The sequence below is a fragment of the Excalfactoria chinensis genome, chromosome 3 (genome assembly GCF_039878825.1).
Source record: "Excalfactoria chinensis isolate bCotChi1 chromosome 3, bCotChi1.hap2, whole genome shotgun sequence".
Taxonomy (NCBI): Eukaryota; Metazoa; Chordata; class Aves; order Galliformes; family Phasianidae; genus Excalfactoria; species Excalfactoria chinensis.
In genome coordinates this window covers 54,105,023-54,132,332 of record NC_092827.1, presented here as the reverse complement: position 1 = coordinate 54,132,332, position 27,310 = coordinate 54,105,023, and the positions used below count along the sequence as shown (strand labels likewise).

General features: G+C 41.3%; 1 protein-coding gene across 1 annotated transcript; it reads left to right on the top strand.

The window, feature by feature from the left end:
* On the top strand, positions 1–27,310 carry TXLNB (taxilin beta). The gene is made up of 9 exons (XM_072333039.1): positions 1–418; positions 2,232–2,323; positions 6,679–6,849; positions 13,167–13,361; positions 15,000–15,119; positions 20,138–20,212; positions 25,032–25,124; positions 25,338–25,433; positions 26,540–27,310. The coding sequence occupies exons 1-9, from the start codon at positions 1–3 to the stop codon at positions 27,308–27,310; spliced, it is 2,031 nt and encodes a 676-aa protein (XP_072189140.1).

Here is a 27,310-nt window from a genome sequence, read left to right as displayed (position 1 = left end):
ATGGAGAATGACCAGTTCACGGAGAAGCAGCAGCAGGTTTCCACTTCACCTAGGCAGGACACCCAGGGACAAAGCAAGGAGGAACCTGTCCCCAGCTCACAGCTCCTGTCCCCCACAGACCAAACCAGAGCCCAGCCTGAAGCAGCCACATGTGACATCTCAGAGGAGCTGAGCCGGCAACTGGAGGACATTATTAAAACCTATGGGTCTGCAGCGAGTCTGATGGAGAAGGATGGCACTACAGCAGGAACTGACAAGCTGGAGAAGGGAGATGTGGGCAATATGGAGGATGCAGAGTATGAGGATGCAAACGAAGAAAGTGAGAAAGACAAACCAGCTCTTGGAGATGCTTCAAGAGCAAAGGAGCCCAGCACTAGCAAGGAACAAAAGCTGGAGAAGAAAATCCTGAAAGGGCTAGGCAAGTGTTTGTGTACTTACATAGCTCTTCTGCCAACAGTAGTAAAACCTCCCTGGGCTTCACTTTTTCCCTTTTTAAGCCTCTGCTACGGCTGATAGGGACCACTGAAAATCACAGCAGCTGTCAGAACTTTATCTAATTGATAAAAATTGTCAGCAGTTACCTAAAAGATACAGTGGGCTTTATCAGACATTAATCCTTGTACAGGGGTGAAAGCTCAGGATTTTATCACATGGCTGATAGATTAATGGTCCACCCAAACTAGTGGCCAAAGCTGTGAGTCTGAAGAAACACTGAATACTTCTTCTTAGACAAAAGGACATCTGATCTCTTGTTTATGCTCCTGTACATCTATTTATTTTCCTACTCCCTCAGGTATGACTTCTCAATGGTCATAGCTGAACCAATGGTGTTACTACATGGAGTGGCTGAGAGGGAAACTGCAAAACAAATTCACTGCTATGATCTCATTATATTTCATTCAGCAGACTCATCACAGACTGTTTGCAATAAATCATTAAGTTTGTTCTCCCTAAGCATAGTCATTGGTCCTCTCAGCAACTGCAGGATCCTCTTAGCTGAGCTTAAAATCGTTTCTACTGTACGGCCACTAGAGAGCAATGTAGCTGCATCCCAGTCTAGCAAACGTATCGTTTATTTCCATTTATACATAACTTCCACTGATCTTCATGCCTCTTTTCTGCATGAGAACTCAAACCCAACAGTAGAGTAATCCTACAGAAAAATCACTGCAGAGTGTGCTTAGAGAAACAGGGTTCTTTGTCCAGATTTCTTGGATGTCCATGTGAAATACAGCTCCCCCGTTCCGATATCCTTGGTTGTGGTGCACTTGTTGGTAACTCTCCAAGACAAGTGGAAACACTACTAAAGTACAGTTCTCTAGCTGCATTTGCAACAGTTTTTACTCCATGATTGATTTTAGCTCCCTTTTTTTATTTATACCAGTGCTATAGGGATAACTATAAACTGAAAGAGCGGATATTCTCCACTAACAGTACTTCTGGGCTGCACTAGACTTGAAGTAGAAAGAATCTGTCCTAAAGATGAAGGTGAATTTTCCCTCCCAGCCTCTTGGGAAGAGGCACATATGGAAAAGTATGTCCAAGCCCATTGTACCACAACTATCCTCAGCTCCAGGGAAGCCAGGGACATTTTGTATTCTAAGAACTAGCAGAACTTAAGCTCTAGATCATACTGAGGGCTGAAATGAATACCAAAAAGTATCAGCATGGAAATAATACATGACTGTCTACACAGTGATTTAGTGATGTATGCCAAGATAATTATTAGACTGTCTCTGGTATCCATATTCATTACACCAAGTCAGGGAACTGATTTACACCACTCTCATGTAGCCCAAACCTGGCTAGACAACTATGTATTGAGCAGTGCAAGAGTACTCCAGTTTCTATCACTTTACTCCTGTAAAGAGATTTTTCTGTGCCTTTGGGTGCAGGCCCTTTGCATCCTTTTTTCAGACAGGTGTAGTACATGTTACAGTCATGTTACAAAAATATTAAATGAAAATTAGTTATTTTTGCTGCAATACAATACAGTACTGAGGTATGCAATGGGAGAGAATTCAAGCATGCCTGTTCTTACTGGGAGGAAATAAACAAGAGGAATTCACAGTGAAGATGATCCTCTTCCTTCCAAAACACCCTTCTCCTCCCTAAGTTCATTCATAAAAAAGCAAATATACCGATTCATACATAAAAACAAACACAACAATTTCATAACAGTGCGTCAGCTACAAACTATCTCTACCATCAAATCTCTGCTTCCTTTTAAGGGAAGGAAGCCACCCTCCTGATGCAAACCTTGAACAAGCTGACTACGCCAGAGGAGAAGCTGGACCTGTTATTTAAGAAGTATGCAGAGTTGGTGAGTATGGAAAAGGTTCCCTCCTAACTGTCTATAGAGGAAGGCATAAACACACCATTCATCATGGCCCAACCTCACACAGTGGTAGCATCTGTGCTGTTAACTTTATAGAAAAAGTAATTGTCAGGGTTAAATAATTAATTACAAGTGAGAACAAGTGGAAGGGGGGAGGGGAGGAAGAAAAAAAATGAGGAAAACAAGCTGGAATTTGAGTTGAATTTGGAAAGGGCTAAAAAGTTGATAAGACAATATTTGTACTTAAAGATAAATCTGTATAATATTTCTGGCATAAGAAGGTATAACAGAAGGAATGGAATCACTGGGATGCTATAGTCGTAACAACAAAAATGTGTCTTTATTAAAACTGCTTATTTACTTTTATTCTTAGCATGTCTTTCATATGTTTCTATATACATTTTAATGCTGTGAGCATAATTCCATTTTTCAGGCAGAGGATGATTTTATTCTAATCCTCTAAACATATCGTCCTTCTTCAAGGGATGTATGTTTCTTCTCTTGTACAAACTGCTTTCATTAAGAGATTATTCATGACTATTTTAGATTAATACTCATTTTATGCATCCCTAGAATATTAATTGGTGTTCATCAGATCTTCATGAAACAGGTACTTGAATAGTGTGATTAATTTTTAACCCATAGTTATTTAACAAACCTGTTTAGTTAGGTAAATTAAAGATGCATAGGGGGAAAAAAAAAAGAAGAAAAAAAAGCCTTTTCTCTAGTGGGATCTTTTGGAAAAAGCACAGTCCTTTTCTTTGCACATGCATCAGTCCTCAAAGTCAGTCTGCCTTTCTTGCTCAGGCCATAGGGTTGCAACAGGCTCAAGTCCTCCACAACCTTCATCCTGGCACTCAGGCATTGCCAATGTTTTCAGATGGCTAAAAAAGACAGGACAGATTCCTTCCACAGGTTAAGAAAAATGGAGCAATGAAGCTGTTTCCACTACCACACCAACCCACACCCTGGAGATGAGCTCAAGCCCACCGCAGCTCTGAGTAGATGGTACTCCTGCTTTCCTTTTCTGCAAGGAGCTGTGCATACCCCTGCACATAGGTGCTCCTTCATCTTGCATACCAGTGATCTGATCAAAGTGGAAACAACATGTAGTATGAAGTGTCAGAGTGTAGAAAATCAGAAAGTAGAGAGCTGAAGCCAATCATCAGAGAAAACAAAGTGTAGTGAAATGAACAGTAAAAGCCTCTGAACCATAACGTTACACCTGTAATGATGACCTAACTCCCTTTCTCTATTCTCTCCACAATGAAGATGGGTTATTTTCAGATAAAGGATTTTCTTTTCAGTAGTTTCTATGTCTCTATGTCCTTAAGCAGTGGAAATCTCACAAGTGAAATGGCTGCAGAATTTTACAGTTTACGGAGACTGAATAATATGCCAAGCAGAACACTGACTTTGTAATTGGTTTTATGCACAGATGTGCCCATGTCTCATCATAATGTGATGTTCAGCTTTCCTTTTTCTCCATGTAAAATTCTCTGATTTCATAAATTGGTCTCTGGCAGTTTATAATTGAGCCCTTGCCTAAAGGGACTTTGTGTCCACAAATTAACTGAAACAGGATTTCTCTGATGTACTCTCCATTGCATTCGGGCATTGTTGGAGCACTGAACATGGCCCACATTGCCAATAACCCATGAAGGAGAAAGGAACTAAAGCAAAAACACGTTCAGTTTTGACATCCTATGCAATGTCACTAAAATAAATCCTTTAACAAATACAACTCAAGGCTTATGGGAAAAACCCTTACAGAACTCACTCAGCACAGCTTGTTAGCAGTTACCATTCTGTCTGTCCCTTGTTGCCCATCTCCATCACACACTTCAGGTCACTTTTTGCATTTGCTGAGTTATTTTCCAGCTGGATCAGCTCCCTGGTCCAGTTAATCATGTGGTGATGTGAGCATTTCTTGCAGCACAGCTCTGGAAGAGAGCACCGTGCCAGGTTGAGAGAACAGGGTGCTGGCCGTGACTTCAGAGCACAAGGTGATGGTACTGGCTCTGAATGAAGATGCTGTTCATATGTAGGGACACAATAAAACACTATGTCCCCAGAGTCACTCAGCTATATGCTATTTAAGTGATAGCCTGTTCCAGAGCATATGCTAACATGTTGAGTACATGCAAAAATTGATGGCATCAGAAAATAGCATGGCTTGCATCCCTGCTGGTATTAATGAGGCCACGTCTGCAGGGACAGGGAGGAAAGCAGTTGAACCATTTGGACACAAGCTGTGCCCTACAACTTGCCACCAGCGAGCATTTTATCTGCTCATTCTGATGTGGTCAGAGTAGTTGGGGCTGATAGAGAAGACTCTGTTTCATTGTAGTTTTTGTCTACAAACAGTCATTATGGAATTCCATAGGAATGGTTTCTTTTCAGTAATCCTGAGCATCTCTCAAGTTCTGGGTATAACTGTACACTGATATATAGACACGAATATTGTAAGGGTACAGTGGGGTAACAATAAAACTTTTTTCATTTTCTTAAATTGAGAGTTTATCTAATCAGGTCAGCCATCAAATTCCTTCTACCTGAAGTAAATTTTAGCTGATATTTCATTACTTATTTCTAAAAATTCATCTCTGGTGCTCTTCTGTCATTCCTATTTACCAGTGAATTTCTTTCTTCCATACAAAAGTAATGCAACTCTCTAAATATTTCTAAGAATTTTCAAACTTAAGTTTCTAGAGTAAGGCATTTAAAATGAAATAAATAAATAGATAGATAAAGAGCAAAAGATGCTTGTCAGCCTTCTGGTATCTGACTAAGAGCTGTTTCATTCTGAATCCCCTATCTCAAACACAGCTTGAGCAAATCATCTTAAATTGGGACAAAGCATTATCTTCTAAGCACAGGCTATGCATGAAAAATGTGAAGCAAAAAGAATGTCTTTTGAGTTTTAAAAGGTGTATTGGTTATTAATATACAGATGGTAGCAAATGAACAGAAGGTATAAGTAAAGGAAAACTCACCAGTGGTGGTGCCTTGGCTGAAGAAGCTGGGACAGCCCTCACTGGTAAGCAGTCTCCAAGAGATACTGCTTCAGTGGGAGTCAGCCCTTAAATGAGGTCTCAGAGGGGATGGAGTCGAGCTCCACCCCTCCCGGGAGCACAGCTACATCACTCTCACCTGTGCTCCCACAGCTGACCCCATACTTGCCTCAGCTGATTAATCAGAGGTTCAGGCTGTGATTACCAATCTCCCATACAAAAGGGAAGAAGAAGGGTCCAAAACCAAGCTTATAAAGGAAAACAAATCTTTAATTACAGAAAGGCTATTTTCCCCTACAATGCTAGAAAAAATGTTACAACTTGATTAGATGTAAAGGCTCCTATTCTAATCTACCAGGGTAAAAGTGCACAGCTCAACATGCTGAAAGTTGAGCATCAACTGTAAATATCCCCCAAGCTGGTGATTGCTTTGGTTTGTGGTATGACTAGCAGTGATGTGATTGATAATACACAGACCTCCATACTATAAGCATAAATTACAGAACATCTGCAGAAAACAGATCCTTGGGCAGAGCAAGTGCAACGTTTTATTCCTGCCACCTGTCTTGTCTGAGCTCCACATCACTCCTTCACACTCACAAACTTTCCCAGTCATACTGGGGTTAATAATCAATACCGCCAATATCATATTGTTAAATAATGTGCCCTAATGGCAACTATTATTATTAAGGCTTTCATACTGCAGCTCATGAATAACTGGAAAACATCTGGACTTTTGGAATGTCACACAATGCATACATGCCTGTAATTGAGAAAGAAGGGTTACTGCAGGTTGGGATGGAAGAAGAAATCATTAAAAGCTTCAGAGGTGAAATGCTGTCTTGCTTTACAATGTTAATTTGCAGTACAGCAAATTTGATTCCCTATAACCCAACCCTATGACAGGGGCCTTCAGAAACGTGACTGATAGGCACTGCATGAATGAGGGGAGCCTGTCAAAGAGGAGGTGCCCACTGGCTCTTCTGGGGAATCCTTTCCTGAAAAGCCTTGTCCTAGTTTGGCTGGGGCCAAGTAAATTTTCTCCCCAGTAGCTCTTAAGGCACTGAGTTTTGGTTTTAGGATGAGAATTGCATTGAGCAGCACTTGCAGTAAGTAAAGGCCTTTTCAGCTTCCCATGCTGCCCTGCCAGTGAGCAGGCTGTGGTGCACAAGAAGCTGTCCCTATCTCACTGTGTAAAGAGCTACTGACTGCTCCAGTTCTTAACATTAGAACAAAAATAAAATCTCACAGCTGCCCTTCAGATAAATTCACTTTATTTTCTTTCTTTCTCTTCTCCACTTGTTTTAATTCCCATTCCCTGCCCAGCTTGAGGAGCATCGTGCTGAGCAGAAGCAGCTCAAATACCTGCAGAAGAGGCAGGCCCAGATCACTAAGGAGAAGGACCAGCTGCAGAGTGAGCACAGCCGAGCCATCCTTGCTCGCAGCAAGCTTGAGAGCCTGTGCCGGGAGCTTCAGAGGCACAACAAAACCCTCAAGGTGAGTGCTGACCACACAGCAGAGAGGGAAGAAGGTGCCAGTGCCTTCTCACCTTGCTTCAATACCAAATTGTAAGCGATGTTTGAATCTATACAAATAATGTATGCTCAAGTCTTTATGCCTGCTTACATCAAGGCCCTTCTTTTCTTCCTTTGGAAGTGTCTAAGTGCTTCTCAGTGTTGAATGTGCTGTAGTTGTTTTTTGAGCACTGAGTTCAACTGGGACTGTTCAACAAAGAGGAGGTTCAGGAGGGATCTCATCAATATCTGTAAATACCTCAATGAAAGGTGCAAAGAGCCTTTTCAGTGGTTCCCAGTGTCAGGACAAGAATTCATGGGCACAAACCAGTACACAGGTGGTTCTGACTGTGTGGGTAGCCAAAAATTGGTATAGTTTGCCAAGAGGGGCTGTGCAGTCACCTCCTTTGAGATCTTCAAAAGCTGCCTGGACCACCTGCTCTGTGTAGCCCTGTTTGAACAGGCAAATGGGGTCAGATAGTCTCCTGAGGTCCCTTCCAACCTCAGCCAGTAATCCTGTGATTCCGAGTTCACCAGCGTTAGCTGTAAGTCCTTGTCATGTTACCAGGTAGATCAGCAAAGGGAAAACCAGTAGTGCCAACAGGCCAGTTCTGCCACATTTGCTGTGGCAGGTCACCCTTTCCCTCCTAAAAGGGTCAGATCCAGGCCTGGCAGCCACACCAGCTGTCAGCTCAGCTTCAGCATGATGGCATGCAGGGGTCAAATGTGGAGCAAACCACTGGGGAAGGATGTTTTTTAAGCTGTATCAGGTCTTACAGAAGGTGTCTTCTCAGATCCCCAAGACTGCAAATGTGAATACATGTGTATGGCCAGAGAAATATGAACACCAGATTTGCTAACAGGACTCATAGAAAGCTGGCAGCTGTTTTTGCATTATTTGAGCATTCAGGCATTTTCAAGTGATCTGTCATGTCCATCAATCAGGACACTTATTTTGAGACATCAATCTTCAAGACAGGAAGGATGCTGACACTGTTTGTGAAAGCTGTCTGGATTATAAACACCAGTTCAAAATGGAAATTTTCAGGAGTGTCAGAAGGCTAGGATCCATATAGAACATCTCCCTATTCCTTGGTGTATCATGCCACTTTAATGTGAAATTCATCATATGACTGTTCTTGAAAAATCTTTTATTCAGGAGATACGTTTTTGTTGTGATCTTCCTTTTTTATTTTGAATGTATGTCAGTGACAGTGGTGTTATACAAAAAGCTTCTGCTTTGGTCTATTAAAAATCCTCCTTTATGAGGATATAGTTATCTGTAGAATTACACACATGAACTCTCAGCAGCAAGAATCTCACCTCATATAACCTCTACTAACAGATTTCTACTCATTTTTACCAGCTCAGGAGCAGGCCTTTAGGATCTAACCTCAACTTTTATTGTATGTTGATAAGAATGGGGAATGGCCATGTCTAAACAGAAGCAGGCATGAGTAGGTAGATGGCGGTTTAACAGGTAGGAAAACTAGAAGCAAATCTCCAGGCACTCAGTCACAGTAGCTCAAAACCATCAGTTAAATTTGTGCCTGCCATTCATACAAAACCTGGTGTGTATTGGGCTATATACCTCAGTATCAATCTGCACTGAACTGCTAGACCTTCTTGGCAAAATCTCTCAGTAGGAATATAAACCAGCTTTGAAGTGATCTAAGACTTATGATTTATGGCTTAAGACTTATGTCCAGGACAGCAGAAAACAGAGGTATAGAGAAAAACTGATTATATTCAGAAAACATGTATGGAACTGGTTTTGTTGAATGATTTGTACTATCTTCTCAGCTACCACATGCTTATTAACCTTGCTATTAACCATACATCATCTTTCATTTCAACTGCATATAAATAACTTATAATGCACTTCATCTTTACATTTAGAAAAGTCTCCTTCCAACACCTTCACACTTTGGGGCTGTTTTGCTTTGTGGCAGTGTCTCCAGAATAAAATCATTAATTTCTCATTCCGTTCTGTTTTTTCCTCCTGTAGCTATGCCAAGGAGACAGGAAATGCCCAAACTAATCTTTCAGTAAGAAGAAGTGTTCAAATGTTGGCCACTTCTCTCTAAGGATCTAGAGAACTTTTAGGAAGCACTGCATATTTTCTTTCCTCTGATTCCTGTGTTTTTAGCATTAAAAAAAATAAATAAATAAAAGAAAAATTAAATAAGACAGTATTACAATATATTTGCAGAATGGATTGGGAATGAATTAATAAACAAAGACATTTGATATTTTGATCTGTTTTTGTCTCTAACTATTTTAAGAAAATCACTGGAATATTTGCCTTTAGGCTTTAACTTCTGGAGATTTCCAGAATCTCATCTTCTGGTTCTTTTTTAGTGTAATATTCTTTTACTTACGACTGAACTGAGAGGGCCTAAAATAGGAGAATCCACAGTGTGTTATTCTTAAAACTTCATGTTTAAGTAATTTTTATTTTGGCTTTGGCAGAACAGAGAAATTGATTCCTAATTTTTTTAGTACTTGGAATTAGCACTTCTGATTATGTTCCAAAGAATGGAAAATAAAAATCATCAGAGATTGTGTCATTTTAATAGCAAAGGAGAAACCTGGCTTGCCCAGATCACGAATGTCCTCTGACTTGCCATGTGGTACATTATATGCACATCACGTCATGTAAATGTCATCTTTACTCATCTGCTGTGTGGAGCTCCCATTAATTGAAGATTGGTGCAGCCAAGTGGCGATGAATATGCAATGCAGAGCTGCACTGAAAATCCACAGTGCATCAGAGAAGATAATTTCTGACTGGTGTTGGATACTAGCCTCAAAATTTCACTTACTTACAGTCCAGCTATTCAGATTATTTCCTTGCAGTTACATTTCACAGCAGAAAACAGATGTTTAATTTTCCCTCCAAGAAAAGCAAAATAAATGTTCATAAAATAACAGAACATATTCCCATTGCAATACAGAACGGCTCTGCTAAGAGCAATAGCATCTCGTTTCTCTGCACTGTGTTCATGTCCTGCCAATTATCTGACAGTCTGGTGGCTACTTAGTGTCTTGTAGTGACATAAATATTTCAGGTCTCCTGTCCTTCCTGCTACAGGCATTAAGCAATGACTTTCATACAAATGTCACAACAGTCAACAGTTCTGATTATGGGCTTGGCTCTAAACTGCAGACCTGAGGCTCAGTCCAGGCTGCCTGGGAGTGAGGAGAGCTCACTGAAAATGAGGAGCCTGCAGTCACATCGTTTCTGCTGACAGGGCTTCAGCAGATTAGCAGTTGTCTTGATTTGTCCTGGAGAGATATAAGGACCAGAGATAATGTTGCCCTTCTATTTGCAGATTATTTCACATTCCAGTGCTAAATCTCAAACTACAGAATACCCTTGTCTTAATTTTACAAGGTTTTATTCAATGCATTTTTACATTTTTAGCAGTAAAACACAGGAGAGTGATAGTGGTACTGCAGTAGGACACAAGAATACACCTTTTATAGGGCAGATAGTACAAAGATTAAGGGCAGAGGAAAGGGAACAGTAGTTTACAGCTGGATTTTAGTCTTTCACAAATGGAAATCTAAAAAGAATTTACAATGTTATTTTTGCTTGTTTATTTGTTTTTCTCATTAGAACTGAATGCTAAATTTCAAAGTGTTTAAAGAATAAACAGAGAGTGCAACAGTGTGGCTCTCGCATTATTATGAATTCACCATAGTGATACCAAGAACTCACAGAACTCACTGCCCCAAACACTGTTCTGCTCCCACAAGCAGGCGAGGCAGGGGCACTTGGTTCTACACAGCTACTAGGGCTGTAACAGCAGTAACACAGAAATGAGGACAGACTTCAGTCCTCCAGGATGGGAACAAACTTACTTTTGAAGGAACTTATTATTTTAGTATGGGGTCTTGATATGGGAGAGATTAAGGCACTTACTGGAAAAAAAAGGGCCACATTGTGGGGCCAGGTCTAAAGAAAGATCCAAAGCTGGAGCTTTCTGATAGTAGTCTGGGTGATGCTGATGGCTTGAGGAAGTGAAGAGGAGCAGACTCTTGAGACTGAACCCATATTACCTTAGGGTAATATGGAGTCTAGAGTCAGACAGGAGTGGCAGTGTCGCAGGTGGCTCAGTGGTACAGCACAGCATCAGGCACAGAGTGCCCCTGGCACAGGGACTCTGAGGAGCCTTCTGGGGCATACCCTAGTTGCCACAGACAGGTATCTTTTGGCTTGTTCTCCAAAGGAGAAAAGATCAAGGTAAATATTCTGCCATGCATCAAAAGGTTTCTTGGTTTTTTGTATCCTTAACCATGAATTTTTGCATTCTGCATGTGCTCTTTATAATTATTCAGCTCAGAAGGAAGGATGAGCAAGATGCAAGATCCTCTGTAACACATTCCCTTTTCTTAAAAACTAAATATATATATATATTTGCATGATTGCTACTTTCAAGTTATCTAATTTCACCTCATAACAGAGTTGTTCAGTGTGACTTAAGTGCAAAACACCAGTTTTTCATTTTATATTCAGCTGCATTTATTACTCCAGTGAGCTTTAAATCACAGCAATGACATTATGCTATGACACTCTTTGGTCCATTAAAACAAAAAAATATGTATTTTTGAGGAAGGGTGTTTCAAAGCCATGGAAATAAGATTCCAGACATACGAGTTTAGTTTCTCAGTCTGTCTTTGACTTTCTTGAAGTGAGGGCACCTTGTTGCTCTTCTCCCTGCTCAGGGCTGTATCTATGCCATGGAGAAGAAAGAGCCATGAGCAGTTTTTAATCAGCATATGAGAGGTAAAATGAACTTCTGATTTAACTAAATCTATGAAGGAGCTCAAGTTTTTGTGTTCCAATTTTGACTCTGGGTTTTGAAGCAGGAATCCCTTATCTCCAAGCCACTGCCCAGCTCCCTCTGTAATTCCACCTCTTCTGAGTGGAAGCCCTTCCGGAGTCATACTTTGTCCTATTCTGTTTGTGAGCACACAAACATTTTCTTGTGCAAAGTTCAAAGCACAAACACAATTTCAGAGTGATTTCTGCCCATTACTGTATCATTAACAGATGGCACCAACAGTTTTCCTCCTGTCATCCAAGGCTTTGTCATCTCTATAACATTCTGGCAGCAAAAGGACAAACGTCCTCTACCTTGAGCAGCAGTTGTTCAAGATCAGTCTTGTGATTTGCATGCTAAGTAGAGCTTGGGCACTTGGTATTCAGCTTAGTTTAAGAATAGGACCTGAATCAACACCCTTTCTGTCACATTTATGATATGAATTATACCTCATTCGAGTCAGCAAAAACTTTATTCAGATATATTCACAGAAAATATGCATATGCAGTGTTATCAGAGGTTTTTATGTAAATGAATAGTTGAAATAGTTGAAGCTTTATTAGAGTATGCATGCCATTTGCATGCTGTGGAGAGATTTCTTAAAATGGTTCTGGCATGATTTGTAACAACAGTAGATATGATACTAGGCATTTAGTATGAGGATTGCATTCACCATCAGGGCAGGCTGCCCTGGAAGTAAACAAGGGGAAATAAAGTTGTCCATAATTTCTGATTGAAAGCAATGGATCTAAATTATTTCCCCTATCTCTTTCATAAATAAAACAACATCCAAAACAGAATTGCAATAACTGGTGAAAACATAATCCATCAGACTTTCTCCAAGCCAGGTTCTGATTCTCTGCTTTGATTCTTTGAGAGCCAGCCCACGAGCTTTCCTCTTTTCTACCCCCATCCCAATATCTGTCAATTAGAAGAAAAGGGAAGGAAACTTGTGGAATGCAAAGGGATTCCACAGAAAATAATCCCTCTTGAAAAGTGGAAATCTCAAATTCCATAAATTTGATATGAGGATTTCTAGTTAAAAGGAGGCATTTTAAAAGAGTGAATTTTAAAATAAATCAAAAAGAAATTTGATAAAAGGGCTTTCAACGACTTGCACTAAATATCTTATTCCAAAGCAAAAGCTGTGCTGCAGTTTCATGAACTAAGGCATGCATGAACATCCCCTTTTCAGGGATTACTTTGATCTGAAATTCTGCTTTACATCCATCTTTATACATGCAAATTCGTCGTTATGTAATTTTTTCAAGACCACTGTATAATTTGCTCTCATAATTCAGCATCATGCCTAATGTTGGAGCACATGAAAGTAAGAAAATCTCTGAAGGGGAATACAAATACAGATAATCCTTCAAAGAGTAGCCTTGTGCTACTCTGAAACAGCTTTTTGGAACCACTTGTGTTATGCATCTTATTTACCCTACTGTCTTCTTACCCTGCTTAACTTCAGGAGGAAACAATTCAGCGGGCACGGGAGGAAGATGAGAAGAGGAAAGAAATAACAAATCATTTCCAGGGCACGCTGAGTGAAATCCAGGCTCAGATTGAGCAGCAAAGTGAGAGGAACATGAAGCTCTGCCAGGAGAACACAGAGCTGGCAGAGAAGCTGAAAAGCATTATTGACCAGTACGAGCTGCGGGAAGAGGTGAGCACTGCAATGCCCACGGGGACCAGCAGCAAACCCAGCTCCATGGAAGGAAGTAGAAAGCACTGTGAACATGTCATCCCCGCTGTCTATCATTTGGGTATCTCATGGGTAGCTTCTGCTGTGCTTTGCTGTCCAGTTGGGAGTCTGTATGCATCGAGCCAGCAGGATACCACATGGAATATGTGGGTGAAAAGCTGACCTGATGGCACCCTGCATGCAGTACTCACAGCAGCTATAATGGTGGTGGGGAAAGGGAGGAAAGGGACTGAGGTTCCCATGTAGCAAGATGGGCAAGCTGCCTGCTAATCTCTACCCCCATTCAGTCACTGCTCCCCCAATCCCAAAGGACTCCAGAGTGGTCACAAAGAACCTCCCAGTTCTACCTTTTTGGACAGCCCGGCCCACTGCCAGATATATTTCTGATCCCCCCCAAACGCAGGTTGCTGAGGTGACCATTCCCCAGAAACAAAGCTAATAACAAAGGTAAAGAAGGTCCTTTGCATTGGAACAGACTCTTCTTTGCAGGAATAACATTTACAGTAAAATTGACAATAGATGAATTGAAAATTACATCTTTAAATATAAACATTAGAGCAGTTCAGGAAATTTTAACACAAAAAGCCCTCTGGAAAATTCCCAAGCTCCCATTTCTGTGGTGGTTTAATGACAAACACTAGCACACATTGCAGTGGGTCTTTTTATTGTTTCCAAATGTGCTTATTGTGTGGGCTCAGTGCAACCAGACAACATTATCATACTGAATAAAACATGAGTAACCTGTCCTCACAATCTGGAATGCCCGATACAATACACTAATTTCTATATCTGTTGCATCTTGTATGAAGTCTTGCACTGAAAGAAGGGAACGTACATTCCTGTCTTGTGGTTTCTATGAAAGGAAAATGTAAAGCAGAAGGATGTGCTCAGAATATTGAGCTTTATCTAAATGCAGCAGCAGTGAAGAGTGATATCAGCAACACTCACTTCCTGAAAGTCACTGGAGCCAGAAGTTTCACAGGCCATAGGAGACCTCTGGTTCATCTGTCCCACATCCCCTCTCATTTATCCAAGCACTCCAGGTCCACATTATCCACGTGAGGCCAGATCCAATGGGATGTACAAGACGTACATACACAGTAGGAGCTGCACACACACTCCCTCAGCACTGGAGGTGCAATCTGTCCTCACGCATTTACCCATGCAGTGGCTTAGAACCGCAGGCTACACTGCAGCTCCAAAAAAAGTGCTTCCCCCACATGTTTCTAATTGATGGGCAGTTTTATGATCTACAATTATACTGGATTATACAGATGACTTTATATGCGTATTGTGGAACTGGAAAAGATGCTGAGGGTTTGCTGTTGTTGGTTTTTTGTTTGTTTGTTTGCTTGTTTGTTTTTTTGGGGGGGCTGGTTACACATCAAAACAGATGATATAAACACATTTCTTTTCCTATGCAAATTCTGACACAGTTTGTTCTTATCAGCACGATGGCTTCTTCATAACTGCAGTGGGTTGCGAAACTTCCTGTTTTGCAATATTTTTGTGTCCCAGTAGATAGCTGTGCATGCATGAGCATGAATGTTGGTGTACATAACTAAACGTGCACATTCAGCAGAATCTATTCTCTTGCAGCACCTTGACAAAATATTTAAGCACAGAGAACTTCAACAGAAATTGGTGGACGCCAAGTTGGAGCAGTCTCAGGAAATGATGAAGGAAGCAGAGGAGCGACATCAGAAGGAAAAGGAATATGTACTTATCATGCTAATCTATTTTTTCTAACTTAATCTACTTTTCTTAATATAACTTAAGGCCAAGATGAGAGCTGCATGCTATTTCACTAACATATTGGTTATTCTGGTCCAAGCCATGACACAGAAGCAGAGTAGCAAAAGAGAAGGATTTATTACTACTGCCAGTGCTTGATGTAAAGGAGTAGCATCTGAAAAGCTACTTTTAGGAGCATTTATAGATTTTGAGGATTGTGAACAGTAGGTTGTAGCACGGACTCCTTCAGCAAACTCACAACTACTGCTCTAATGATTTGTCACGATGTGTCAGATGATGCCATCAGTTTCCAAATGGCTCTGATATTTGATACTCCATCTCCTCACATGGTAAACGATCATATTTAAACAAGCAGGGAGGGAAACAAGGTCTTGTGATTGAATCAGTTGAAGGCCAATATCCCCCCAGGCTCAGAGCCTCCTCAGTCATTCTCCTGTGTGTTCAGTTTATAAATGTAGGAGAACAGGAGCTGCTGTAGTCAAGTCCACCTTTTGGGCCCTCCTATGCAAAACCAGGATTTGGAACATGATGATCCTTGTGGGCCCATTCCAATTCTAGATAAATATTCTGTGATTCTCTTCTGCAGAGCCTCCCTCCCCATGATGGTTCAAAATGTACTTCCTCACAACTACCTAGCATCGACCAGTATTCTCCACTGGCACACAGACCCTTTTCTCAGCAGTGGCATCTTCCCAGGCTATGCATAGGGAAATTCCAGGCTCTCAACACCTGGAAGGAAGCTGTAGCCCTTAGCAGTCTTCTGAACAGCTCAGGAGTTGCATCAGAGAATTCTGACAGGATTTTTATCCCATCCCCATGTCTGGAAAAAAATGCATTAGCACCAGCATAGCCTAAATATCACAAAATCATAGAATCACCAAGGTTGGAAAAGACCTCCAAGATTATCCAGTCCAACTGTCCACCTAGCACTAATATTTTTCCACAAAACCATGTCCCTCAGTACAACATCTAAATGTTTCTTGAACACCTCCAGGGATGGTGACTGTGGATAAAACTATGGGATCAGTACAAAGGAAATACAGCAAACACCTCTCACCAAAAATTGTTCATAAAAGCATTTATCCTCTTTCTCTGCACTGCCTTTGTGGCTGGGACACCCACTCCCACTTAATCACAGAGGTTGGAAGGTACCTCTGGAGATCACCTAGTTCAAAACCCTGATAAAGCAGGTTCTCTAGAGTAGGTTACAAATCTTTTCTGCTAGCTAAAAACTGAAAAGGAAGAGCAGCCAGGACTTCTCCAAGTGCACATCTGCGTGTCTCTGTATGACAGTGCATGGTCTGGCTGTACCTGCTCTTTCACTGTGGGGTCTGTGTAAAGCCAAAACCAAAAAATTTATTCATGACAGTAGAACCTCAGCAGATTTAGCATATTCAAAGCCCAGGAAATATTTACAATAAATCCCTTACAACAAAAAACAAATCTGAGCTTATTTTACTGCTGCCAACGTGAGTCTTCTTACTAAGACCCAGATTTCAGACACTGAAAAAAAACCCACAAAAAAAGACACAAAAGGCAGGGCACTGACTCTGTGGCTCTGTAGAAAACCCACATACAGCCATGTATCAGGGACTCTTCTTCCTCTGCTCAGAGAGCTTTGGGGCTGTGTGCTACTGTGACTGGCCAAGTTTGTAGCCAAAGTTTCTCATTACAATTTATTCAGCACAGATATGCATAGTTCAGTTATTTTCATTTCTTATAAAGCAACGAAAATCATCTCCATCTACACACATACAGGAGTGGGAGATTTCCTTTGTGGCTTTGCTGAATGTACGATTAGCATCTATGAAATAGCAGGTTCAAAAACAAGCTACAAAGCCTTTAAGCTGTGGGTGTATAATGATACACACTGTGTTCAAAGTCTTTTTTTCACACTATTGAAGCTAATGTTCAAAAAGACTTGCCTTGGAGGGAGTCAGGTGATACATTAGTAACATCACTTTGGAGCAAGGTAGCTTTAGCTGAAGAATATAAGTGACTGGCCAAAAGCCATGCAGCAAGTCAAGGCATAATCAGCAAATCCCAATTTATCACAGACAGCCCAGCACCCAGAGAGCTGGCCTAAACTAGTCTCTCACCTCACTCATAATGCCACATTCTTACTCCCACCCACTCAGCTACTGTGTGAGAGAATGTATATATATATATGAAATCAAGATGTTTTTGACTGAGTCCTTTTATTTGAGCTTAACTCCCATTAGCACAACTGCACAGTCAGAACCCTGCCACATTTCAGTATGCTGTCCATACCAGTTCTCTGCATACAAATTTTTTACATCCTCATGCATGAGTTTTGCTGCAGGATTTTTTCAAATGTCTTTAAATGAAAATTTCTTTATCTATTTGATTACTCCTTGGAGGCTCACTTTGATGTTTTCCTATGCATTTCTTTCATACAGGAATCTTTGCTCCTATACAAAATTTCTTTACCTCATTTAGGGAGAGATGTCCTCTCCTGCATACCCTGAACATCACAGCTCAGTAGGCAGAATCCCTTACAGAATTGTCTTATTGCTTGCACAGTTCACTCCACACATAAAGCAAGAATGCGGTCCCCTGTGTAAGTAGCAATCATCCATACTGCACAGCAGCATGATGACCCCCAAAGAGTCAGCCTGATCTAAAGATGCAGTTTTACTATCATCCTATAAGTTCTCAGCACAAATTGTGACTTCCCCAACACACCATATATTTTTAGCACTCATAAAGCAAACTTTGAACTGTAGTTAATTGCAGTTTCAAGCCCCTGTGACTTTGAAGTGTGTGACTGAAAGGTAATGACCAGATGTCTGCATAATTGGAATATGCAAACTATGGCAGCAAAAAAAGAGGGAAACCTTATTTTCACAAAGCCATTCCCTAGATCTATGTCATTAAATGGGAATGAGTGTCCTTGTTCTTTTAGCCGTGAGCATGATATGACTGCCTGGGCTTCCAGAAGCTATCATAGCTCTAATAAGATTGTATAACATCACCACACTTCACTGAAGTGCTGTTTTGTAAACACCACATTCAATATTTATTTGTTTCGTTATACTACAGCCTCCTTCTTACTACTTCATAGCCAATTAATAAATGTATCAGTTCTCCTGATGCAGTTTCTCTCAGCTTGGTGTTTGCAGATGACCCCAGGCTGCACGTTAATTTGAGCAAACCTCTCTGAGGCTTGCTTCCCTTACAGAATAGTTTATTAACTCTTAGATTTTCAATGGCTACAGAAGTGAAATGGGTCAATAGTACAGAACAATTTCACTAGCAGGCAAAATAAGTACCTTTTCCTTGCCTTCTCTGCCTATCTTACATCTTTTGTACTGTAGCAGAAGACATGGCAGGGCAGGTGTGACCTCTTCATTACCTCAGACATGCTGGAAAAGAAGGTAACTGTAGACAAGATTTAAGGAGTACAGATAAAAGCCCAGTTCTTGCAAGTAATGACTGGCCTGGGGTTGAGTAGCTCTGGATGTTTTCAAAGCACTTTTCATTAAATCATTTGATCCAGACAGCCTTCAAATCCTCAAAACAAAATAAATCACCAAGTAGAAATAAAATCATTCCCGTCCAAGAAAATGTAGGTGCGAATAATTCAGTGAACTTGAAAAAAAGAGCCAAATGGATGGAATAAATGATTTTCTAGTTTATATATAAATATATATACACATAAGTATATATATTTGTATGCGATAAATCTTATTCACTTTCTGTGCCACAGATAGCTGGAGATGGCAAAATTCATTATATTGTTCAATCAGCATTTGTAAGGTATATCCTCCTCCCTTTTGCCAGGTGGCATTCAAGTAGTTTGAATGTGTTCTTTCTAACTAAATGTTGAGAATCAAAGTTTTTACTATAATCAAATACTTTTTCTGCATGTAATTCCACTCTGTTTTCCAATACGAATGGGTTCCACTGACTTATACAGTACTTCTCTGAAAATACTTCAGAGTCCAGCTTTGCTATTTCAAATACTGCAATTTAGTCCAACAGAAGAAATTCTGTGGCAAACTATATTATTTATTTAATCATCATTTCTCAAGTTATCACTTGCATTTTTTTTCTGAAATACATTTGACTTAACCAGTACAAATAACACTTGATACATGTTTGGGAGACAACAGACATTTCTTTAATGCTTCAGTAAATGTTTCATTTCCTGCTTTCAGATCAAAGCAATCACTAGACTATTTACTATGGACTTTGAAAGTGCTGATTTCAAACTGCACCCTGGAGAAGAGTCTGTGCATCTCTTTCCTACAATTCCCTACCCTCAGCTGATCTTTCAGTGTGCAGTCCAAATGTCCAAATGTCATTTTGCTAATACCCTGAAAAAGAGATAACGTCTTCCCAGGAGCAGCCAGGGATGAAACTGTAATCAAGCTGTTCCTGGGCTGTCTTCTTGATCTAAGCGAGGCATTTATCACCCTGAGCTGGGAGTCTCCTCCGATGTCACATCAGTGCAAAAGGAGCTCTAAGATAACAAGATAACAGAGCTTGTTTTTGTATGACACTTACTATGCATTCCCTTTCTGGAAGCTTGCAGATTTTTTTACACAAGTCTGACTGTGAACACATGTAGGCTAAGTATTGATCATTAATGCAAAAGAAAATATGCAATAGAAAGGAAATCAGGAATTTAATCTGAGCTGCACTGAAATGACAGTACCAGAAGGTGCTGTAACTACTCTCCACAAGTCACACAAAGATATGGTTAAATATCATACTTCTTAGAGCATACTGTACTGCATGTTTCATTCTAAACAGGTTTTGAACTAATATTCAAGTATCCTTCTCCTTAGGGTAGCAATAAATATTCTATCTTGCCTAACTCCTCCAGCTACATTTATATGAGAGTTAAATCACTACTTACTAAGTCAGCAGCAACAGAGGCATATGAAGCTTGAGGCTGATGGTTTCCAGCTGATAAAATGGGATCTAACAATTTTCTCTCTGTTGCTCAAACACAGCTCCTGAATCAAGCTGCAGAATGGAAGCTACAGGCCAAAATGTTAAAGGAACAAGAGACAGTCCTGCAGGCACAGGTGACGTAGGAGAGGTGACTGCATGGTGTGTCTTTGTTTGCCCACTTTTAGCCCATTACACATATTTCAGGTAAAGTATCAAAACTATTTTCTGTGCATTCTTTCTATCTTCATTCTTCATTACACAAACTACTGGGAAGCCAACAGTAAGGAAGTGTCCCATACTGCACATCATGCTGTGGTATTTATGAGTGTTTACAGTGCTAAACTACAAAACAGTTTGAGTGCCTTGGCATGACTGATTACCAGAAATATCCGGCTTGCATGTCTCTAATCCATAAAAGTGCTGAGGTACAAACATGGAACATGTACAGCAAATTGGAACTGATGTGCAATGCAGTTTTCTAGTCTGGGGTGTGACAAGAGAGCTTTTATCAACTTTATCTTGATTTTTGCCAACTGAGAGTTTACATGAGGGACCTCTAGGATTTCAGTATTAAGGTTAGATTCTGAAATATTCTATAAAGCAAAATGATTTCCCCCAATTATATTAAAAGTCAGGCTGTAGCAGAAGGCAGTAAAAGCAAGGAACAGGCGATAGACAAAAAAGTTACCTCCTACGCTTTGAATGCAATGCGATAATCGACCTTAAATGCAAGTGAGAAATCTAAATGATATGACAGACTTTCCATCAAAAAGAGACAGCATCAGTAGATTTTCCTACACTTAAAAAGGCAGCCATATAGTTTTATTTTCTTCTACTTGTCTGTGAGAATGGTCCCTCCCCACAGAATTTTGGGGTACTCGGTCCTGCAGCCATTCAGCTTCCCATTCATCAGCAGGGATATTCAATGCCCTTGCTCACAGTTTGGCATACTACTAAGTCATTCTAGTTCTGCTCTTGCAGATGATCCAACTCCTATCTCTTAAGCAGTCAAGAAGGGCTGGAGTTAAAATGACAGCCTGGAGACATGGTAAGAGAGCTATTGTCCTCCACAATGTGTTTTTTCAAAGACTGAGATAAGCAGGTAGCATACTAAAGAATGTCACATGAACTGCCATGGACACTTGTTTGACAGGTTCTGCGATCAAACCTCAAAGGCATCCAGTTGAGTTAGTCCCAAATGCAGGTCAGTTTTCTGAGTGGTTTTAGTTACACTTTTATGTTCAGCAAGGAAGAGTTTTGTATGCAGGCAGACCTCTGTAGCCAGTTTAATGAAAGTGACAGTACTGATAAAAACCAGAATATATGAAGCACACATTTGAAATGGAAAAAAAATGCTTTTAGAAAAAAATCCATTCAAACAAGCCCACAAAGGCATTGATAATTCCTTTTCCTTTTCCCCCTTGAAGACTAGCTTAGATTAAAATTAAGGGGTTCATGTGCTGAAGTGAAACATGCAGTTAGGTGTTCTTAAGTACGTGAACTCTGGTACCTACACAGCAGTTTCCACTTGGAATTACAGAGAATAATAATAATAATTAGTACCGTTTCCAGCATGGTAGCACTGATGGACTTTCCTCAAGGACCAGATGCTACTGTGCAAGCACAAAACAGAAGGAGCATAAAGAGCTCCCTAATGCATGAAATAACGAATAAATAATTGCAGAAGGACAACTACATGGACATTATGAGAACATACTGGTCAGTGAGACTAAGAGGAGCCATAATGCAGTTCTCACCACCTGCTATAGCAAATGAGACACCACTCATTCTAGAGATGAGGAACACCCTGTGCTTCCTTGAGCTGCAGGAAAGCAGAGGACATCAGCTTCATGGAGACTGGCTTCTGGTCGGCACAGCATACCTGAGACAGCCAAATCCAGCCTCCAAATGGTTACAGGCATTTGGCTCCAGCTCAAGGTATGCACCCAAACCATGCAGTGCTTCTCAGGGATTGCACACCCTGCCTGGGAGCACTGCTTAGGCAGTCTTCTTCGGCTCCGTATTTTGAAACAAAACAAGAAGATAAGAGCCAGGCCTTTAATTTTTGGTAGTCAGCATCACACAACCATTGGTCTGTAGCAGCTGAGAAGTAGGTGAAAGAACCAAAGGGAAGCCTTTGCTGTAGCACTGTGCTGGGATCAGCCTCACAGCCTGGTAACATGCATGTGTCACCATTCCCTGAAGCTCTGCACTTGAGCCAGAGGATCCTCACTTGCTGCATGCTCCTAGTGAGAGACAGCTGTCACTGCTTGATCCAAGCCACTGTAAAAGTTTCATTTGTTTATATTCAAATGTTCTTTGTGCTCTCGTACTGCCTGAGGCCCCAGCAAAGATCAGAAGTAGACCTGTTCAAACTCGTTTGTTTTTTATCTAATAAAACAATAGGTGAAAGTTGGGAAGGGGAGCAGAGACAGAACTGAGGCGTACGAGGAGCAGGTGAAATCACTTGTTGAGTGCAGAGCAGAGAAGCTGAGTGGAGGCCCCATGGCAGCTGCAGCTCCTCCCTGGGAGCAAAGGGGGAGAGTTGAGCTCTGCTCTCTGCTGACAGAGACAGGGCCCGAGGGAACAGCATGGAGCTGTATCAAGGGAGGAGTAGCTGGGGGTTAAGAAAAGGGTCTGCACCAGAGGGTGGTGAGCATGCGGGCACTGACCCAAGCTGCTGGAGTTCAAAGAGCAATTGGACAGCGCCCTCAGACATAGAGTCTGGATTTTGGGTGGTGCTGTGTGGAGCCAGGGGTTGGGTTTCGTGATCCCTGTGGGACCTTTCTAACTCAGGATATTTTATGATTGTAGGACAAGATCTCTGTCCAGGCCCTCATGCCAGCCCCTTCACTTCACAGCAGGTGGCTCTACAGAGCCATCAAGTTGACTGAAAAAGCCCACTTGGCATCAGGGTCCCATCTATATGGTGGCACTTGGGCTGCTAAAGTAATTCTTTCCAAGTTTCTGTTTGTGTATGAGTCACAGCTCTGGCTGCAGCCTAACATAAAATACACAGGCGTATGCTGTTTGTCAGCAGGCTCCGATATCAGCAGCCCAGAGCTCTGCAGGGATTAACCTGCCATGCATTTACCAGCTTGGCAGGGAAGGGCTGCAACCAGTGGTGCATTCACAGCCACCAAGACCTTAACTGCCTCATTTAAACTTAGCTTGGGCAAATCCACACTACACTGCAATTATGGCAATGACATATTCCCAGAGGCATCGTAACAGCTAAGCAGAATGAAAATAAATCATAATATAACTATAGCCAATTTGAAAGTCAGGATTAAACCTACCCCATTATTAGTAACATTCTCTACATCCTCTTTTCCTCAGTGCAGTGTCAGGGGAGATTTGCACTGGCTGGCACCATGGGAAATAAAAGCTCCTGGTTAATCGTTTTTTTTCAGCTCCACACAGGTGTGGGAGGGGGCAGCTGGCCCCGCCAGCTGCTTGGAGCCTCCAATTCTTCTGCACCCACCATACACCCTGCTGATTGCTCTAACAAGAGCTATCAGGCTGGGCTGATGAACTGTCCAACCATGTCAGCAGAAAGCATCTGAGATTACTTTAGAACAGCTGGTATCTGTACCTTTTACAGAGATCATCCTGCATGGTTTTGGAGCTTTAGAAGCACTTTTCCCACCCAGGAGGAGGGAAAATAAAAAATAAAAAAAATAATTAAAAAAAAATAAAAAGGAAAAGGAGAAACTGAGATTCACAGATTTTATGTGGAAAAACAGGGAAATAGGGCTTACCAACAAAGTGCAGCCAAGGATGAACATTCACGTGACTACCAGAGGTAAACTAATAGCAAAATACAGACCATGCCAAGTGTTAAATGCTGGCACACTGCAGAACTTTTTTATGTTCCTCACAAAGTGAAGCGAAGCTGGCAGAAGAGGATGCCAGAAGATTCTTTTCTCTGTCTTTGCTGGCCTTGCCTCCAGCTGTAGAACACACATGGGCAGCAAAGTAGAGTTGATAGGGTGCCCACTCAACTCTCTTAAGTTACAGCATGGGGATGCAGGTTGGCCTCATGCAGAGGCTGGGCTTTGCTCAGTGGCAGGGCTGCCCCTATGTCAGATAACACAGGGGAAGGGTAGAGATGCTTCTATTCAGTGGTGGCATCTAGTGAAGCATGAAGTGTTGCCTGATGCTGTTGACCCAAGCCACAGGGCAGGGATTGCAATGATAAGAGAGGGGAAACTGTGGTTACAGTGTGATGTGGTGATCATAGAGTCATAGAACAAGTAAGATTGGAAAAGACCTCTAAGATCATTTAGACTGACTGACAACCCATCACCACTATGACCATTAAGCCATGTCTCTCAGTATCAAATCCACATGACTCTTGAACACCCCCAGGGTTTTCAAGATGCCTCTTCCCCAGGTCTCTCAGACTTTAGAAGCAGAGTAGCCAGGGAAACACCTAGCTCTTATCCAGGCTTGCTGGATATCTGATAAACCAGGTGAATGGCTGGATGAATTAAGGCTTAGTGCTTGCTCAGACACAGTTCTGAGTCTTACTTAGAGCTGATCCCATTTCACAGTCCCACTCAGCATCAGTGGTCATACCAACTCAGGATAGCCCCTGCCATTCTCCAGTAGCCCAGTGCAGTAACAGACATGACTCAGTTAACCAATTACCAGTTTCTGTTCCATAGGTCACCCTAAAGAAGTCAGCCTTTATTGTATACAGAGTTTGTGAAGAAGGCAGAGGGCTGGAAATCTAGTCAGATTTTAATGCTATCCTCCTGAAACCTCTATGGAGTTACTTAGGGAGATGTTTCCACAAATCTTCCACTTCTAGAGAATTCTTTCATTTCTGGGCAACCAGCACAGAGACATCCTAGCTGCAAGGTTCCTGAGAACTCAGCATCCATAATTCCGAGGTCTTCTGCTCTGGAAACTCTGAAATCATTGTTTTTCTTTTTCCTGTTAATGTAGATCACTCTCTACTCTGAGCGATTTGAAGAATTTCAGAAAACATTGACCAAAAGCAATGAAGTGTTTGCTACCTTCAAACAGGAGATGGAGAAAGTGAGTAGCAGTTTACATCTGAACTCTGTTCTTGACACTCTTTCATTTTGATATGTCACACTGCAGTAATTTTATCTGGGATTAGGACATTTCTGCATATTTTGGAGAGCAGAGTTATGACTACAGCCAAAGACCTGAGTAAAAGGGCTGTCCTAATTCCATTTGCAGTGCAGGACTGCTGTTGTGATTCAGCTTTTCTTCCTGATTTTATAGATGACAAAGAAAATGAAGAAGTTGGAAAAGGATACTGCTACTTGGAAATCCAGGTTTGAGAACTGTAACAGAGCATTATTGGACATGATTGAAGAGGTGAGCAGGCTTTTTGATGCACCCCTTTCACCACATAAAAGTTTAATTGGGAGATGCAATGAACTGAATCTGTCAAAAGTTAAAAAATATGTATATGTTGAACCTTGGGGTCATTTTTTCATGTTACCTTGGTTATTGGATCTTTTAAAAGAAAAAAAGACAAACATCACAACTATTGGGACTTTCAGATTATGCTGAAATATTCATTATGTCCACAACAAACTGAATTATGTACCTGTGAATTTTAAGTGCTCTAAAAGTGCTTGATAGTGAATGCTCTTGCAAAGAACCAAATTGGCATTAGTTCACTTTATGATACTTTCTTTCTGCATAAGAGCATTCACTCGGAGAGTTAATGTGCCTTAGTGGATGAATTTTAAATTCACTCCTTTTGTTAACTTCTTGTGCAGGCAAACTCTAAGAGCCAAAAGCAAGCACTGTGGCTCACTATAGTTTTAACCACACTGTCAGAGAAACAGTGCAGAGGAAATTAGTAAGCATGTTGGAACTCATTCAGATAAGATAAGAGGCTGCCTGAAGTTTCAGCCCAGACTTACAATGAACTTGGACTGGGTCTTTCTGGCTAGTTTTGTAGTCCTGGTACTATCATCATTTCTATGGATTTTGATACTTCTTGATTCCTCATTGGGTGAAGAAGCAAGAAAATGCTCAAATTCAGGCAACTCTCAGAGAACCTAGAAGAAAAGTTAAATAAAAAACATAGCAGGTTTTTTTTTTCCTCAATAACAAACAAACAAACAAAAAAATCTGAGGTTCAGGTAGGATTTTGGATCTATTTCTGTATGAAGATAAGGTATGTTCTCCTATCTCTACAGATTGTTGACAGGTGTTCCTGCAAATATTTCTTGGTAAAATTGATCTGTATGACCAATGCTAATGCAATACAGCAACAAGGGCAAATTTCCTCTTGCAGCCTCAGTACCAATGATTGTGGTAAATGCAGAGCAGTTTGAGAAAGCCAGAAACCTTGCAGAGTCCTGGGAGGACTGCCTAGATCTCAAATTGTTTCCTAATTGCTAATTCCACCAATGAACTGCATGCACACAAACTCAGTCCGTGCCTTTGTCTAATGTCTCTGACCACAGAAAGCCATGAGGACCAAGGAATATGAGTGCTTTGTGCTGAAAATCCAGAGGCTAGAGAACCTTTGCCGAGCTCTGCAGGAAGAGAGGAATGAACTGTACAAAAAAATCAAACAAGCACAGCTCCCTGAAGAGGTGAATGGAAATGACATCTTAGAAGATGATGATGACACCAATACAAACCCTTCCTCCTCTGAGGAGGCAAGCATTGAGCTATGTGCTGCTGACAAGAATATGCTGAAGGAGCTAGCTGAAGCTTTCAGGGTGTCCCACAAAGCAGAGGAGACCCTCCCAAGCGACAACAGCAATCCAGAGACATGCAATGTTCAAATTCGTAAAGCCACCTCTGTGCCAGAACTCCCCTCTCATCTCACTTCACAGTCAGAGGCTGGGAAGCACTGTGAGCAGTTCAGTATGAGCACATCAGCACCCCCTGAACACATGCCAACATCCACTGAAAATATGACAACACCCATTGAGAACATGCCAAAGGCCACCAAGAGCATGTCCATGCCCCTAGAAATGGTGCCAACACCCACAGAAAGTGTGCCAATACCTACAGAAGGTGAGCCAACACATCCCAAAATCATGCCAGCAACCCTTGAAAGTGTGCCAACACCCATGCAAAACACATCTGCTCCAGTTGGAAATATGCCACCATCCACCAAAAGCACACCAGAAGCTGTAGAACATGTGGATGACATAGCAGAGCTGTTTGTCCATGATCAGCCTGCAGAGCAAAAAGGGGATACAGATATGGAAGCAGTAGATTAA